Below are 17,065 nucleotides of genomic sequence, written 5' to 3' on the forward strand. Positions count from 1 at the left end.
CGTCAGTGAAGGTGCTAGGACAGCATGTGGACTGTTTTTTGGCTGCTACAGCTGCCCCCATACTGCAGCTTCCCCTTCCCCCCCATAAGACATGGCCAGACAAGATAACAGAAATGAGACAAACTACATCCGGAAGCAGCTGATCCGCATTCCTCCTCCTTGGGTTTCCAAACCCAGCTGAATAGCAGTGTGCCCTCAGCCACTGCCCACGAGCTCTCCACATGGCCAAATGTAAACAGGAAGGGGAAGTGCAAGAGGCAAGCTATACTCACAGGTAGTGGCAGATGCCGCCTTCCCAGACAGGAAACGACTTGGTTTCTGAGTACAGCCGAGTGCAGGAGTGGGGCAGCTTCTTGCAGGCTAAGCAGAGAGAAGGGGAGAAAGGGTTAATTTGATGCCCTATTAGCAACAGGACACCCCAATTATGGAGAAAAATCTGTCATTAAATGAATGACACTAACTGCTCAAACCCACCTTCCTAGCAGCATACATTTATCCCAAGCGAGGCATATTCCCTGTCACCGGGAACTGCTCAGCCAGCCAGCCAAGCCCCAGCCTGGGTGCATGGCAGTTGGGGGCTGGGTTTTAAAGCAGGCCTATAAAGGGGGAAGCAAGATGGGGACTTAGCAGCTGAGGACAGGAAAACTGATCCTGCTTTCTGCTTGACACCAAGCAGAGGGTGAGAGCCCTGGTAGCAGCACTGCATGAGGGGGTCCAGAAATCAGGCAGCTGAGTTTATTCCCCCACTGAATTTCTTTTGTGCATCTGTGAAATATTTGCCCTCATACATGCTGTACTCTGCGCCATCCCAATGCCTGCCTGACATCTGAGGTTGCACAGCATGGCTTAGCGCCAGGCTCCTGCCCTGGATGGCAGTGCATGCCCGGTGACATTTCCTAGGGCCACCAGCCCAGGGGGCTCGCTGCCCAGCAGGGTTTGTTATGTGAGGCTGGCTGAGTTTTCTTTAGCCAGGGGGCCATATAATGTGTGTGTTATCAGCACAGTGGCTGATGGCGACCGAAGCACTGCTGCTCTTCCCAAGGTGCCATGGTAACGCTGCTGTACGTAAGGCACCAGCTCCACGCTCGGGACGACTACCGCTGCAGAGGTTTATGGTACCTGGGTGGGTGGGGGTGGGGGTAGGGGCGGTAGAACTGGACTCCAAGTAAGACCTTGGGCCCAAGGCCAGGGAAGAGGGGCTAGTGGCTAGAGCACAGGCTTAAGGGGCCCACCTGCATTCAATTCCCAACTGGACCATGTCAGTACTTCAACAGAAGGTTTCCAAAAGCAGCACGTGACTTGGGGGCACTCAGGGAGGGCTGGCTTTTGGCATGGGCTGAGCGCCCGCTCTGAAAATCAGGCCCATCTGAGGTGCCCCCAGCTCCATCCCCAGAGTCATTTGTCACTCTTGAAAAATCTTAGCCCCAGCTCTTATGGGCACCATCTCCAGGAACTCTAGCTCCTTGGACTGTACACCCCAGCGTGGGGTATGAATTAACCCCTCCAGCAGCATACAGGGCTAGCTATGGGACCCAGGCCCCACTGTGCACAGAGAAAGCAGCTCCTGTCCCTGCCCTTAGTCTTGGCCTAGGTTGTCGCCCCCTCTGCTGAAATGCTGCTCTCACCTCCCACAGCGCTTGCCAATTTGACAAGGCCTGAGGTCCATAGCCCCGGTTTCCCAGCAGAGATGAGCATTTCAGGGGCGATGGCTCTAATCCAGCTGCCTGGGGGCTGCAGCGCTGCCCTGATATCTCTGAGGAGAGCTAGGACAGGAGGCAGCAGCTGCTGCAAATCCCAGACACTAGTGCTCCAGGGGCAGGTGGGAGCTGTGCCAGACAGCAGGGGAGGGGCATACAAGCAAGCTTTTCTCTGGGAGGGAGGGGCAGGCTGGGTCTCAAATCTGCCCTTCCCAAAACGGGTGCTAGCAGGGAGCAGGCTCTTCTCCCCTCAAGCATCAGCAGCCTAATGCCTTTGGAGGAGAGGTGAGCGGGCTGGGGACTGCTCAGTCTGATGGAGCCTGGGAGGGTGGAATTCTCTCTTCCTCTGGCCCAGCAAGCATCAAAGCAGCCTGTCCTCAGTCATGTGAGCACGGGACACACTACGCCAGGGCCCCTTCTGGCCTCTAGCCTGCTGTTGGGCATTACTGACTCTGCACGCCATAGCCTGCCTTGGCACTGCTGCTCCTGGCGCCCCCTCAGCCTGCAGGACAGGGGCTCCCTGCTGGCTTGGGCCCTGCTCCCTGGTGTGACTGACTGCTGCAACCCTAGCATTGGCTCACCCCCGCCTCCCACTCTCTTGTCTTACTGCTGGCAGGCAGCTGGGCTAGGGCTGAGACCCAGGGGCAGCAGGGCATCTGTAGCCTCACCTAGTTCACAGCGTCTGCCCTTGAAGCCGGGGATGCAGTCACAGATGTAGACCTCGACACCCGGGACACAGGTCCCCCCATTTTTGCAGGGGTTTGTGGAGCAGTTCCGGCTATCGTCTGCAAACACAAACACCAACATCAGGCCGCTCCAGCCTTTGGCAGAGGACGCACATCCAGGGGATGAAGTGTATGGCTCAGACAGAGTGCCACAGTGTACCCAGCCAGAGGGTTGTGGGGTGGGGTCTGGGAGGAGGGAGTTTATAAAGTGCTGTACCCCCTCACGCAGGGGTTCAGAGGTCCGAGCAGGAAGCTTCAGAGAGAGCCCCGTGGTGGCATGGAGGGTCTGATCCCGAGAGGTGCTGAGTGTTGTGGGTGCTCAGAATCTCTGGATCAGGCCCTGACTTAAGGATGCCCCCTGGACTGGCACTTTCGCAGTGAGCTGCCCGCACCCAAGGACTAGTCTCTAGCCTCCTGCATGGAAGATCAGAAATTGCCAGCCAGGCAATGGGTTGTCTCCCACTGGTTCTTCCCTGAACCTGGCAGCTGTCCTCACGGCAGCTGGAGCCCTCATGTTCAGGACAGCTGCCCTGGGCCATGCTGCTGGCCAGAGACAGCAATTCATGCACATGTGGGGTGACGCAGCCACGCTGTAAAGGGCTGATCCCCAGGGAGCCAAAGCTGTTACTCAGCATTTGGTCTGACCCACAATAACCATTTGGATCATTTGCAAAGTTGGGCTGTGGATTCAGGTTTGGGTTGCAAATCTCCCCAAAGTTTGGGGCTGTCTAGCGCAGTCCCAACTGCAAACATAAATCCCCCACTCGCCAGACTTACAGTTTCCCTTCTGGTTCTCAGACTCCAGCAGCTGCAGTGCCAGGCCAACCCAATTGGTTGATTCCTCCATGTTTTCCAGCTTCACTGGTGCCTCAGATTCTAGGAGAACAACCAAGAATATGTATCCCTTTTATATGAGAACCTAGGCAGTGCCAGACAGGATCAGCCCCAAGGGCCATCCAGCCCAGTCACCAGCACCAGCTGCTTCAGTGGCACAGGAGGCAGCTGTAATCTGCCCAGAAAGACGCTTTCTTCCTAAACCCCAACAGGCAGAGGCTGCATTAAGGCCTGAAGCATGAAGATTTATTCCTTCCAAAATGCCTAGTTTTTGTTTTTTAAATCCTGGCTCCTATCATTCTGGCCATTTTTATCAAATGTCCGCTAAGCTCTTGGCCTCAGAGATCTCTTGTGGCAATGAGTTTCACAGGGAGGGGTAGGGGTGTGCGTGTGTGATATTGCCACCTTTTCTCAGCTCTTAGTTTTGCTGACTTTCACATACCGTTTGCTGTGCTGCATGCCTTTGGCATGGCCTTTCATATTCAGCTCCTCTCCAAAGACCCTCTCCCACAGTGATCTCTCAGCACTTCCTCAGGGTGGGGGAGAACAACTAGCCCCATTGTGCAGAAAAGGAAGGGACTTAGCCACTGTCACCCAGGAAGTCAGAACTGGGACTGGAACTCAGGTGACTCAGTGCCCTGCTCTCCCCTCAGGAGACACAGCCAGGTGCCATTTCAGAGTGGTCCACCAAATGGGATTTACATTTTTCTAGACATTTTATCTCCCTCCCCTTTCACCATGTGGGGCAACAGGATTTGCATCCCTGCATGTAAACCCCAGCACAGCTACCGCCAGCAAAACCTCCTGGTGATGTGCATGGTCCAGGGAGTCAAAAGATGGCTGCAGGGCTGTATTCAGCACAGCTGCTCATTCGGGCACCCTGCCCATTTCCTCTCTCATTCTCCAGTCTCCATCCCTTAGCCCAGGCTGGGCTGGCGGGCAGCGGGGGGAGGGGGAGCGGGGGCTGGTTATGGCATCTGCATCCTGGGCCTTGGTTATAATTCAGAGGGTTACCGTGTCTGAGCGTGGCAGGGAGTTACATGGGGCAGCTGCCTACAGCAGGGTTCTCTTCAGAGGCAGCTGGAGCTGGCCACTGTCCAAGTCAGGATACAGGGAGAGCTGCACCTTGGGCAGCGCCAGTCTGACAATGCTCTTAGCAGCAGGTATGGACCAGCCCTGCAGCGGTCAGCTGGGATTGACCCCTTCCCCAACAAGCCACAGACTGGTAGGGAAGCAGCATGGCTCTGGGGCTCTTCCATGGCATTCAGGGTCAGCCTGTGCTGCTTCATCGCCAGGGCATTGTGGCCTCGCACATGTAGTGCCAGGACCCCTGGCCATTCCAACCCAGGGATCTTCTTTCTAGAGAGCTGAGCCATTGCCCCTGCCAGCATTTCCCCCGGCTTTGTCCTGCCCATGGAGTCACCTCACATCTGTGCTGGGCTGTGGGATTGGCCCTTCTCTAAAGCCAGCTGGGGGCTGTGTGTAGAGAAAGTGAGACAGAGACTTTTCACACCCCTGTGGGGCAGGTGCTGCACACTTCAATCTTATAACCGTCTCAGAGTTACACCTCCTGCAGTCCAGCAGGCAACTGTGCCGGTGTTGCTTTCACACCCTCTGTGGGACAGGGGCCCAGGCAACAGACAAGGGGCTGGGGAGGATGGAGAGTACTTACGTGTTCTCACAGTGACGGATTTGCTCGGCAAGCTGCTGAACTTGGCACTGATCCTCCGTCTGCCATCCACCAGCTCAGTAAACCTGGAAAAGGAAAGAATTACTAGCCCTCGTACAGTGGCCCAGAGGGCGTTCGTGCTCCCCCACAGAAATCAGTGGGCTACAGCACACAGTTATATGGCTTGCCGACAAGATTGCTCATTCAGCTGGTGGGCCCTAGCAGTGGCATTCTGAGTGCAGAGAGCAGCCTGTGGAAAGGAACTGTGATGAACCATGCTGAGCGTAGCGTCAGCCAGGGGATGAATATGCTGGTCATTTAAACTGCACAAAATCTTGTTTCAATTTGTTTTGTTTCCAGTGCCATCCTGGAGCCTGCAAAGTGAAGGCTGTTTGCAAAGTGAACTTGCTCTCGCAGTCCTGTACTGTTCCTCTTTGTGACATGCAGGCACAGAGAGGTTCCGTTATCAAGTGGGGCTTCAAGGCACTACTGGGACACAAACGATCAGCATCAATGCAGGAAGCCTGGGGTGCACACTCCTGAAGTGCTGCATTAACACTGCAGCAAGTGAGAACTGAGATGCAGAGAAATAACTAGGGGCACATTCTACTCAGTGATGTGGGTATAACTGCCATGGGGAGCCAATCACATGGCGGCTACACTGGTTGCCACATAGCCCACTGTAGAATCTGGCGCTTCATGTAGGTTTTGGAGTCTGACTGCCCTTGACAGTTTCCTATCTAAGGAGTTGCAGAGATTAGCAGAAAGGGTGCATGTGGCCATGATACAGATGCATTGTGCAGCAGAGGGCACCTCTACTACATTCTCCTGTGTCCCACCATGCATTTCCAGGGCATTCAGCCAGTCTGCACCCCAGGATCCATTTTCTCCTCCTGGTTGATTGTGTTCCGTCTCCTCCAGCTTCTCACCCCACTTAAAAAATCTGAAGAGCTTCTATTTAAAATGCAGATCTCTCCCTTGCCCAGGAGAAGCAGGCCTGGTCTGTGTTACTGGCTCCAGGAAGGGGTGCAGCAGGCTGGATCCAAGGTGGGCACAGCAGTAAGGAGATGGCTGAAGATCTGAAACATGGGCCAGGCAGCCAGTGTCCACCGGGGTGGGCGGAGGGAGGAGAGATTCCATGCTCAAACAGCAGAGCAACTGATGAGCACTGGGTTGCATAGGTTGTAGCAACTTCAAGGAGAGGTTCCATTTGAACAGGGCTCCTGGGGTGGGCTGTTTAAAGCTGCCATGGAAGTGGGGCTGGATGCTCAGGCCACTAATGGAAATCAGGCATCCAGAGCCACCCACCAGCTGTTAACATCCCACCCACCCTTTGTACACGTGGGAGAGGCAGATGCACTCCAGTTCCCAAGGGTCAGAGCCAGGGCGGCAAGGGATTTGCTGGGAGCATCCCCCATGCACTAACCAGACTGTTCTAGTGCTGGCCACCAATCATGAATGCTGGCTACCAATCATGAGATTATACAGTGGGTTTGTGATGTGGTCAAATATACACTGAGGATTAGAGGAAGGCCAGGAAATGTGGCTTACATGTGACCTGATCTGTACTGGAAACAAGGGTTCAGCAGAAGTGGCCCATTCCCGCTCTCATCCAGCTCCCACCACCACATGTTATTTGTTAGTGCTCAGACTTCAAGCAGGGCTGTGCAATTGCCACTGAGCCTACCTGGGAGCCTGCGAGGGTTCCTCCAGGATGTCATGATCTGCAAGCAGGCGCAGTTCTGGCAGCAATGCTGGGGGGAGCCTGTTCCTGAGCACCCGTGGGTGTCCTGCTTGGCCCCATCGCCTCTCAGGAGTTCCATCCCTCTGCACTGCAGGCCACAAAGGATTAGGCTTAGCCAGGACGAAGCAGTGAATCAGTGGAGTAAATGGAGTGTAATTCTACCATCAAGCCACAGCCTCCGAGAAAGCCCACTCCCAACTGGCTGGGGATTCTCCCGCTGAGCAGCCATGGCATCTGTGAGAATTAGTATATGTACAGCCAGCATGGCCCCGGGAAATGTCCAGACCACCATGATGGCTCTGCTTCCACCCCATGCCAGATCGTGCCGTGTGAGAGAGCTCCCTCATCTCACTGCGTGTCCAAATACAGAAGGGGTCTCACACACCCAGTGTAGCAAAGGAAGAACCATACAGGGTCCCTGCTGGCTTTCGAGCGGAGAACACTGCATGGAAGCAGTGTTTCCTCCAGCTCGGTGGAACACCTGCAGTGCATGGCGGTTCCAGCTCGTGGGCAATTTACATTCCCGGGTGGCTATGCTGGCTCTCATGGACGAGCTGATGTTCCCATGCCCTGTTGTCACATCACTAGTTCAATGCCTGTTCTCCCCATCAGAACTCCTCCAGCAGAGGCACCTGTTCCCTTGTGTATGCTCTGTCCCCCTAGCATAACATTTCCCTGCCAGGCTCAGGGGAGGCCATGGTGGGATCATGGACTTACGGGTCAAGATGTAGACATGGGCTGGCTCACTGTGCCCTTGGCCTTGCTCGGTGTTCTGGATGGCTGTCATGGACAAGCGATACCTCTGACCGGGAAGCAGGTCACGCACCATGTAGGATGATAGCTTCCCGTTGGGCACATAGCGGCTCTTGATGCTCTGATTAGTGGTGACGTTGATGATGTAACCCTCCACAGACCCCGCCAGCGGCTGATCCCAGGTCATGTAGACAGAGGTGGCGCTGACTCTGGAGGCAGTGAGGTTCCGGGGAGGAAGAGGCCCTGTGCCGGTGGGAAGGAAACATCAGTCTGAATGGTCTCAATGGAGTGTCCCTTCGCTGATTACGTGGCTCAAGCTGCCTGTGATCTCTGCTCCTGGGACAGCTTCGTGCTCTCAGCCTTGCCGACCTGGTGGGGGCAGGGCTTAGAGCCCACGTGCTGCTTTCACACTGGCTAAAGCCCTCTGATTAGGGTGACCAGACAGCAACTGTGAAAAAACGGGATAGGGGGTGCAGGGTAATAGGCACCTATATAAGAAAAAGTCCCCCAAAATGGGACTGTTCCTTTAAAAATGGCACATCTGGTCACTCTACCTCTGATGCCTTTCTACAGTTCCTGCCAGGTGCCCAGTTCTCCCCCAGTTCACTGGGACGGATTCAGAGAGGGGCTCAGCTCACTGCTGGAATGGCCCCAGCAGTCCTAGTGACACCGGAGGGGGCACAGCAGCAGCAAGGACCCAGTAAACAGGCTCTGGCTGTGCAGCATGGCTGCTCACCCCCAGGCTAGGCTAATCTGGATGCTCAGGCCTGGGCTAGCTGTGAGCCTGGCAATGGACACCATTGTAACCGTCTGGGGCAGACCCTAGCATAGGGGTGACCCTGGTGCAGTGAAGTGAGCAGCATTGATGTAAACCCTGCTGCACTGTTGCAGCAAGGCCACATACAGGTTGTGCCAGGCTAACGACAGCAATGTAGTTACAATGGGGCAAGTGTCCTGACTGCAGCCAGGGCCCACAGCGAGTGACAACTCTAGGGAGCCCCTCCAGCACCCCACTTGCTAGGACGGGGTCCATCTCCAGACCTCTGCAGCACTCCTGTTTTGTTGCTTCAGCCCCTTCTCCAGGATATCTCTAGTTTAGAGCTGAAAATGCAGGGCCAGATCCTCAGCCTCACACCAGCGGCACCATGGTGCTGCAAAGCCAGGTTAGAGGGCTACCTGGCGAGTGCCCCGGCACAGAATTACTGTGGGGTCAGCTCCTACACCACCACGCCAGGGCCCGGGGCAGCGGGTGTGGGTGATGCCCAGCCTAGCTGCAGGCTGGCCATAGCTCCAGCATGGCTCTATAGTCAGGGATGGTGCAGAATCAGCATCAAGTGGAGGGAGGGAGGAAGAGAGCTGCAAGCAGTTGCACTCGGCATTCACTGGGCACAGCAGGGAGCGAACCTAGAGGTTCTCCCCTTTTCTGACTACAAATAACAAGGGCGTATGAAGAATCTGCCAAACAGCTCCCAGTTTAAGGCAATCCCCACAACCTTCTTCTGTTCTCCACACTTAGTTTCAAATCAGAGCAAATCTGCGAACAATGCCTTCTCCACTGAGGCTGATGGAGTTGGTCCTGCAGGCTCGAGGGATGAATCGGGCCCCTAGGCAGGACAGCTAGGCTGGAGCGAGGGCTGGTTGTCTCAGGGAGTGGCTGCTCCCCCTGATGTTAAGCCAGTTGGCAAGCAATGTGCTTTTGCCATGATCTGGGGATCGGGGGAGCATCAAATGGTCCTACAGCCAGTGGCAGGGTGGGGCTGCCCCGTCTCTGTCTATCACTGTGCGTGTGAGATCGGACACAGGTGCAGCAGGTCAGCCAGTGGAACAGCCCTGCTGACGGTCAAGGAGCAGTCAGGGCCTTGGGAAGCAAAGGGTACTTCTCAGCATGGGTCAGTGGGCCAGCCCCCACCAGCTCGTGGGCCATACACAGCCACAGCATGCTCCTGACACCCTCCAGCACCAGACCAAGCTCAGAAGCGGGACCCAGGCTGGTTTGTCAGGATGCAGCATGGACCCAATGACATTGGTCCCACCAGCCCCCCTGCAGTGCAGGCAGCCATGCTGCGTCCAGGGAGAGGCACACAGCCCAGAGAAACAGCGGCTGCTGTCACTGCTCTCCAGGCAGTGGGATGGTGTGAGCGGGTGCTGGCTGGGTGTGTGCATCATGCTGGATGTGCTGACCATTGGGCAGAATTTCCCCTTCCCTGGGTGGGATGCTGGCTTTTGAGCAAGCGCCTGCTCTCCAGCTGGAAGCGGAGGCTGCTGTCTGTGGGCTCACTGCTTTAGCCTTATGCTCCCATCTGCTTCCAGCCAAATTGTGATGAGCACCTTCTAAACATAGCCACTCCATGCTGAGCCTCAGCCACGCAGGCCACTGGGGCTGGGCTGCTCTATGCTGGCAGGGCACCCCTAAGGGCCAGGGGGTTGGAATGAGTCCCTCACATCCCTTGGGACAGCACAGGCTCTTCCTCAGGGAATGGCCATTTAGGCTCTGGCCCTGAGGAAGAGGCAAGGGAACGTCTGGTCGCACTCACGAGTCCACACGTGGAAGGGTGCCATGGCCAGGCTCTCTGAGGGATGATCTTCCGTCTCCAGCCCACTCAGGGTTGACACGTGGATGAGATACCTCTCCCCTGGCTGGAGGTCCCTGAGGCAGAGGAGGCAGAGGGAAGGAACGTAGGGTTGATTAGCTATTATGGCAGAGATTTCCAGGCAGAGATTGCATCTTCCCCATGTCTGGATGGCACCCAGCAGAATGGGCCCCTGACTGGGTTCCTGACAGAAATACTCACTACGCTTCCTCAACCCCAGTAGCTGTGACCCCCGAGCTAAGAAAGCAGGAGCTCTGATATGATTTCCAAGGAGCCTGGGGTGGGGCAGAAACCTGACTGCAGAGTGTGATGGACTCTTTACTACACAACCTCTCTGTGGCGATCAGTGTCCCCATGGTCACTCAGTCTCTGCACCATGGGTGTGTGTGTGTGTGTGTGCGCGTGCGGGGGATTGGTTTTAAATTACTGCCATACGTAGTGTTGCAGGGAGAGCCACGTTGCCCACTCTCCCTGTTACCAGCATGGGTGGGCATGTGATCACAGCTAGTGCCGTCAGCTGTGGTCCTCCCCACACCCCTTGTAACGAGAGTCCATGGAAGGGGTGAGGAGGGCCCTGGGTCCTGAGCATGTGGGATATAGGTTTCTGCCGGTGTGTGCTGCTCCCTGCATACATGGTGCGGTGTTCACACTGCAGTTGTCTGCACTGTAGTGGGTTTGGGCTGGGTGGACAGAGGGGCAGGAGCAGGGTCCAGAGCTGATAGCAAAGGAGTGGGAGTTAGAGCAGGAGCCAGTCTGCTCCTTCTGGCAACTGCTACCAATGGCCGGGACAAGGCGGGGAGCATGTGCTGCAGTGACTATGATGGCTGGTTTCACCATCACTACCGTGACAACAGACACAACCCATAAACAGCACTTTACCCTTCCAGGACCTTTCACCTAAGGATCTCAGAGTGCTTTACAAACACATCAGTCAAACCCCAAGGAATAGCTAACTTATCACGGACAGGTCGCGAGATCCTGGGTGATGAGAACCTGCAAAGGACTTTTCACTGATAACATTTGTGAAAAACCTGAGCCCACGATTCAGAGCATGATCCTGACCCCACTGGAGCTCCACTGAGAGCTGGATTAGCTGAGTAAGGAGTTCCAGAAACCAAGTGTGGCAAATAGGTAAGGGTCAGGAATCATGCAAACTGTCTGACTATAGGGCTCCTTCTTCTGTTGCATACACATTCTTATACACCACTTATTGCTGTAGGAACTGAGCACCTTCCAGTAGGGCATTGAGCAATGTGGCTTACATCTGTCAGATATTATTTGTTCTCAAGCACCAAAACTGACTGCTGGGTCTGAAGTGTCTGTCACTGGTAGGTAGAGAGGCCGCTGTCAGTATCACTAGCACATTAGCGTGTCTGCTTATTAACAATATTGAGGGGATGTAACAGCTTGGACCTCAATCCTGCAATTTCCAACATACCCAAAGAGAGTCCCATCAAAGTTGGTGGGGCTCTCCTACACAGCCATCTGCCAGCATGGCAGAAATTATAGCATCACGGCATTTGCTTGGTTCTTCACCTCATCCTGAAACTTGCTTAGTGCTGATACTTGGTAGCTATCCAGTACCTTTCATCTGAGAGACATTCACTCACAATGCCCTTTTGAGGTAGGCTAGCACCAGTGCTCACAGCCTCACATGGCCAACAGCTACTAAAACCTAGGTTAAAAAATCTTAATGAAGAGAAACTTGGCGGAAGGTAAACCCCTGGGTTAGCACTGATCTCTCCCTGTCTGCCGAACATAAATGCACTTGTACATTGAAGCTGATTTCAGTTTGTGTCCAATGGGAGGCCATCACATTGAAGTGTGTGGTCAGTTTAAGAAGCAGGTACCCCAACCTCTCTGCCAGTTTTGTGGGTTTTACAATCACATGTTCCTCTGTTTTACAACCATGTTCTCTCTTTCTGCCTTGTTGCTGAGTGAAAAGGCCCATACAAAACAGGAGTTCCCCTAGGAATCAGCCAGGTTGGCAACAGGAACTACCCACACAAACAGTGACTAGTTACCCAAGAAAGCAATGGGACTGATTAGATATAAAGTGCTGTAAAATGCATGACGCAAATGCACTGAACAGAGAGAGATTTTTCCTTTATAATTCCTCTCCATTTTTAGGACTTCTCAGAGATACCTGTTACAGAAGTGGGTTAAGCAATGCTCAGGCAGCAGGGTGGTTCTTAAGTCAACAGCATCCCTTTAAATTTCTCCTAGGATCATTAACTGCCTACTCTCATTGGTCCACACTCTGCCCTAGGCTGCAGTCCCATGTGCAGGATCCTGGGTATGTGAAGCCAGCAGATCCCCACCAGGGGCAACTCTAGCCAAAGCATTAGGCCACCTCTGACTCGCAGTCCCCATGGAGGGGCTGGGGAGCAGCTGAGGGAGAGAAGAGTTTGGCTAGAGAGCACTGATCTCCAGTTGCACTATCTGCTGGATGGCCACCTTTGCCCGCAGCCCCAGGCCGGTGCCAGGCTCAGCTCAGTCATAGCCCAGAACTTGGGGAATTATTTTTCCTTGTTTCTCTCAGTGTCTACCCCTTCTCTTAGCCTGTGCCATGCCCTCCCTCACCTGAATGTGTACTTGGCCACACTGCTGTTCAGCTCCACGGTGCGGTCCTCCAGGTCCCCGGGCTGGCGGATGGAGATGCGCACCTTGCTGATGGAGGAGTGTTGGAGCCTGTGGAGTGCCCACTGCACCGTGATGGTGCTGGCCGTCACGTTGGCGATATCAAATCCCTCCACTGCGCGAGGTCCTGTGGGGGGGAGGAAGTGAAGGCAGGGGGTGGTGAACAATAGCCTCGAGAGCCCCTCGGAAGCCAGACATGGTGCTGCCTCCCATCCCTATGGGGCCTGTGCCCATGTGTGCATCCCCAAGACTCTTCTACTGCCCTTTTGAAATCTTCCTGTCAGAGCATCGCATCTCAGCCCAGCTGCTTGGCCAGGCATCCCTGGACCTCCCAGCACTTGCAGTGCTGCTGACAGACAGAGTGGGAGGTTCGCTTCCACTAGGTGCCAGGGAGCACAGCCGAAGGCTGAGGCCTGACCCTCGCCAAGCCAGCACATAGTGACATCTCTGGGCAGGCTCCCATCCCCCACTGTTTTGGCCCTTAGTGCCCGCAAGGCAGCCGAGCCCATCCCCCAAGCACCAGCCTAGGGCCTGCCAGCTTGGCACTTAACGGCACCAATGAGAGAGAACCCAGAAGCTGCCGTTTCTGATGCTTCCTGAGGACTTTCAGGACCAAGTTTGGCTCTCCAGGCAAGAGAGAGAAAGAGCAGCTGAACCGGCAGCGCAGGGCACGGGCCTGTGTGTTTGTGTGGGGGTCTCTGCACTCCAGCAGGTGAGCTGGGTAAAGTTTGGGCGTGGGCACATGGCAATGGTAATCAGGTAGGCATCACCCTCACTGAGTCCTAGCAGGCTACTCTGGTTTGTGATGCACGTGCCAGAAGGTGGCTGTAGGATAGGAAAGCTTATTCCCAGTCTTTGAAATACTTGTCTTTCAAAGGGCCAGGAGTTTCCCAGAACAGGGCAAGGGAGATGGTGTGGTCCAGTGGGTAGAGCACTGGACTGGAACTCAAGACACCTGGGTCGTGTTCCTGGCTGAGTGAGTACGTCCCCTCCCCGTGCCTCTGTTTCCCCTCCCACCTTTTGGCTATCTCAGCTGTTTCAGTAAGCTCTTTGCTGTCTGTCTCTCACCAGAAGACCCCATCCTCAGCTGGGGCCTCTAGGTGCTACTGTAAAATACACAGTAGAAGCTGAGGGAGCACAGGCCCAACCCAGAGCAAAATGGACTCCGCATTAATGGGATACACAGTAGCTGGAAGGAGCTGTGAGTTGTGAGCCTGCCAGAGAGCGAGAACACAGCAATCAGCCTGGGGCCTGCTACTCTGTTCCCAGAGGAGACCCAGGCTCTACCCTGCTAATGCTCACATGCAGCTCAGGACTGTACTTGCATTGCTGTGCAGTGGCCTAACACACAGCTGGGAGGAGTCCTGCAGCTTGCTGCGGGACCAGACCAACCGGGAGCCTTTCTCAGCCGATACCACAGGGTGCTCAGTATGTGCCGATTTCTACTGACTTAGTGGCTGTGCAGGGGACCCAGGCTGCGCAGGGGACCCAGGCTAAATATGTGCCAAGGGGGGCTCCCATCTGACTCAGAATGGGTGAGTCTGCTGAAAGCAGGAGGGTGCTGTGCAATGGTCACTTGCCCTTTCTTATCATCCTCGGTGCCCCCGCCCTACCAGCTGGGAGGGCTGCCCTTCCCTCTAGGGCCTGCTCAGAGCCGACTACACTGTTTCTCTCTCCAAACAGCATGCCAGGGGGTGAAAGCTCAAGGTGGGCACCATTCTCTGTGCCCCAGCTTTAGCAGGATGGTTGAACTCTGGGCAATACAGGAATTGCCAGCCTGGATCAGCCCCGTGGCCCATTTACTCTGCCTCTGAAAGTGGCCAGCACCAGCTGATTCAGTGGAGGACAGGAAACCCCAGAATGGACAACCATGGCATCAGCTGCCCTCAGGGAAGTGTTTTCCTGCCCTTGTCAGTTGGTGGTTGGCTTATGCCTGATGGAGGGGGATTTTGATCCTTTCTACATTAGTCTGTCATGCAACTCTGATCCCCTCACTGTCCATAAGAGGTCCAGGCCTGTTTTGAACCCTAAGAAAGCCTTGGTCTCAATGATATCCTGTAGCAGGGAATCCCACAGGTCAGTTACGTGGTGGGTAAAAGTATTTCCTCTAGTCATTTTTATGGTTCTTGCCTTTCAGTTTCTTTGAACGTCCCCTTGTTCTAGTGCTAGGAGATAGGGCGACCAGAAGTCCCTGAGATACCCTCTCTAGACCACTCATTATTCACCTTTACCATGCCTGCTCTGATTTGTCTCCTCCATCTTTGCACCCTCTCTTTATAGGGAATTCTTTCCAGGGCTCTAATTGTTTTCAGTGCTCAGCTTTGAACTCCCCTCTAGTCCTGCAATACGCTTTTGGAGAGGGGATGACCAGTCCTGGAGACAGTACCCAGGTGGGGCTGCACCACTGAGTTTTCTAAAGGCATGAGACTATTTTACAGATTCACCATCCCACTTCTTATGCACTCCAACATTTTGTTGCTCTTTTGACCACTGCTGCACACTGAGCAGAGAGGTATTCATTGACCTGTCTCCAGTGATCCTAGGTCCCTTTCCTGAGTTGGCACACTAAACTTACAACCCTGAGCAGTGTAGGAGTAATTCAAATCACTCCTTCCAATTGGCATTACTTTGCATTTATCAACACTGAATTTCCTCTGCTGGTGTAGTGCCCATTCCCCTGGCTTGCTCAGGTCTCTGGTGTTCCTCTCAGTCCTCTCTGATCTAAATAAACTGTGCCACCTTGCTGCCCCCCCACCCAATCGTTAATAAATTATATTAACTGCAGATCCCACCAAGGAGCCACTAGGTGCCCACTGCTAACCTTATGCCATATGAAAATTGACCTGTTAGTCCTTCTTTGCTTCTTGTCTCTTAGCCAGTTCCTGATCCATTTCAATAGGTTACCTCTCAACCTGTGGCTACTTAGTTTCCTTAACAGACACTTCAAAAGCCCAACTCAATGATCTCAATCAGTTCTCCTTGAGACACTAGTCTATTGACACATTCAGTGAATGAGGAGATTTTCCTTGCCAGAGGCTTGCCACTGGGCTATTAGGTTGGTGGGAGGGCCTTTTTCATTAAGAGGTTGCTATGTATACATAAGGATGCTGGTTTTAGATCTAAATTGATATTTCTCAAATAATGCTCATAGGTGCAAGAAAATATTTGTATGCAAAACATAATGTTTTTCATACAGCTTCTGGTCTTTGGAGGCCACCCCCGAGCTTCCATGTTGCCTAATGCACTCCAAAGTGGGTTGTGGTGCAGGACAGATTGTCCTGTGGGCTGAGGGGGCTTTTAGACCCGTGCACAGCTAGCTGAAAATTTTGCTGTAGCGTTAGGTGGTGGAAAGCAAGCTGGGATAGCTGGGAAGCAGGTTCTGCCATCCGTTAGGAGGTAGCATTGGCTGGTGGGTCTCCATGAGCTGTCTGTGCAGTAGCAGCCCCCAGCTGGCGTTGGAGCATTAACCTAGGTGTTGGACAGAGGCGTGCATGCTCACGTTTGTATTCCCCTTCCGACACTACTCACTAGTGCGCGTGATGAGCATGACAGGCCTGCTGATGTCGTTCTTGTTGTTCACGTTGCGTTTGACTGAAAAGACAGAAATATTGTAGGCTCTGCCAGAGGCTAGTGCCCGCAATTGGTGGGCAGAATGACTTCGGTCCACAAAATCTGTCCTGCGGTAAGAGCCGTCGAAGGATACGTACGTCACGGCGTAGCCGTCAATCATCTGCCTGGCGACTGGGTCTTCGGGGGGGTACCAAGAAATCGACACCCCTGTGTCCTCCACCCTGACCACCTTTAATGATGTTGGTGGCAGCAGTTCTTCAGGGTATCAATCAAAGCAAAGGGAAGAAGTAACATGGTAAATCTTTAGGCACTAGACCCCTGGGACTGACCTCCAGCACACAAACACTTGCTGACAGGATTGTGTCAAGGCAGCTGTGAGAGCAGCACTGATATACAGCACAACAGTCATACACAGTGCAGGGAGTGTGTGCTGCTGGGGCATGAGCCTGCATGGCGCTGAGTGCTCTACACTCCCAGGGGGTTCACACAGGCCCAAAGGCTGGTGCCTGCTGCTCCTTATTATCCTGTTTGAGTCCTGAAGAAGGACCCTGGGGCATGAGCTGAGATCAGGGCCCCATTGTGCTAGGGATTACCCACCCAGTCTGAGATGGGCATTGTCCTGAAGAGCTGGCAGTTTAAAAGCAGACGAGCCAGACAGAGGTTATCAATCCCCATTTTACAGATAGAGATCTGAGGCCCAGACACAGAGACTTGCCCACATTCACACAGGGAGTGCGCAGCAGAGCTGGGAACTGAATCCAGGCCTTGTGAGTGCCAGTCCAGTACCATCCTTCCTCTCTCAGACTGACTTCAAAACCTCCTGGAGTTGCTCAGCACCCAGC

At 54.2% G+C, this 17,065-nt stretch overlaps 1 protein-coding gene across 4 annotated transcripts in view; it reads right to left on the reverse strand.

Moving 5' to 3' along the window:
- SNED1 (sushi, nidogen and EGF like domains 1) overlaps positions 1-17,065 on the reverse strand; it is a 122,389-nt gene that overhangs the window by 11,524 nt on the left and 93,800 nt on the right. For 3 of the 4 annotated variants that reach the window (XM_043522043.1, XM_043522044.1, XM_043522045.1), the window contains 9 exons: positions 16,182-16,478; positions 12,597-12,780; positions 9,957-10,069; positions 7,387-7,665; positions 6,613-6,757; positions 4,929-5,011; positions 3,191-3,298; positions 2,366-2,482; positions 273-360 (listed from right to left, as the gene is read on the reverse strand). In XM_043522043.1, the coding sequence (XP_043377978.1) occupies positions 273-360; positions 2,366-2,482; positions 3,191-3,298; positions 4,929-5,011; positions 6,613-6,757; positions 7,387-7,665; positions 9,957-10,069; positions 12,597-12,780; positions 16,182-16,478 (1,414 nt within the window). The remainder of the gene's footprint in view (positions 1-272; positions 361-2,365; positions 2,483-3,190; positions 3,299-4,928; positions 5,012-6,612; positions 6,758-7,386; positions 7,666-9,956; positions 10,070-12,596; positions 12,781-16,181; positions 16,479-17,065) is intronic. The other variant, XM_027829578.3, reaches the window with a different exon arrangement.

Source organism: Chelonia mydas, chromosome 9, assembly GCF_015237465.2.
Source record: "Chelonia mydas isolate rCheMyd1 chromosome 9, rCheMyd1.pri.v2, whole genome shotgun sequence".
NCBI classification, from domain to species: Eukaryota; Metazoa; Chordata; order Testudines; family Cheloniidae; genus Chelonia; species Chelonia mydas.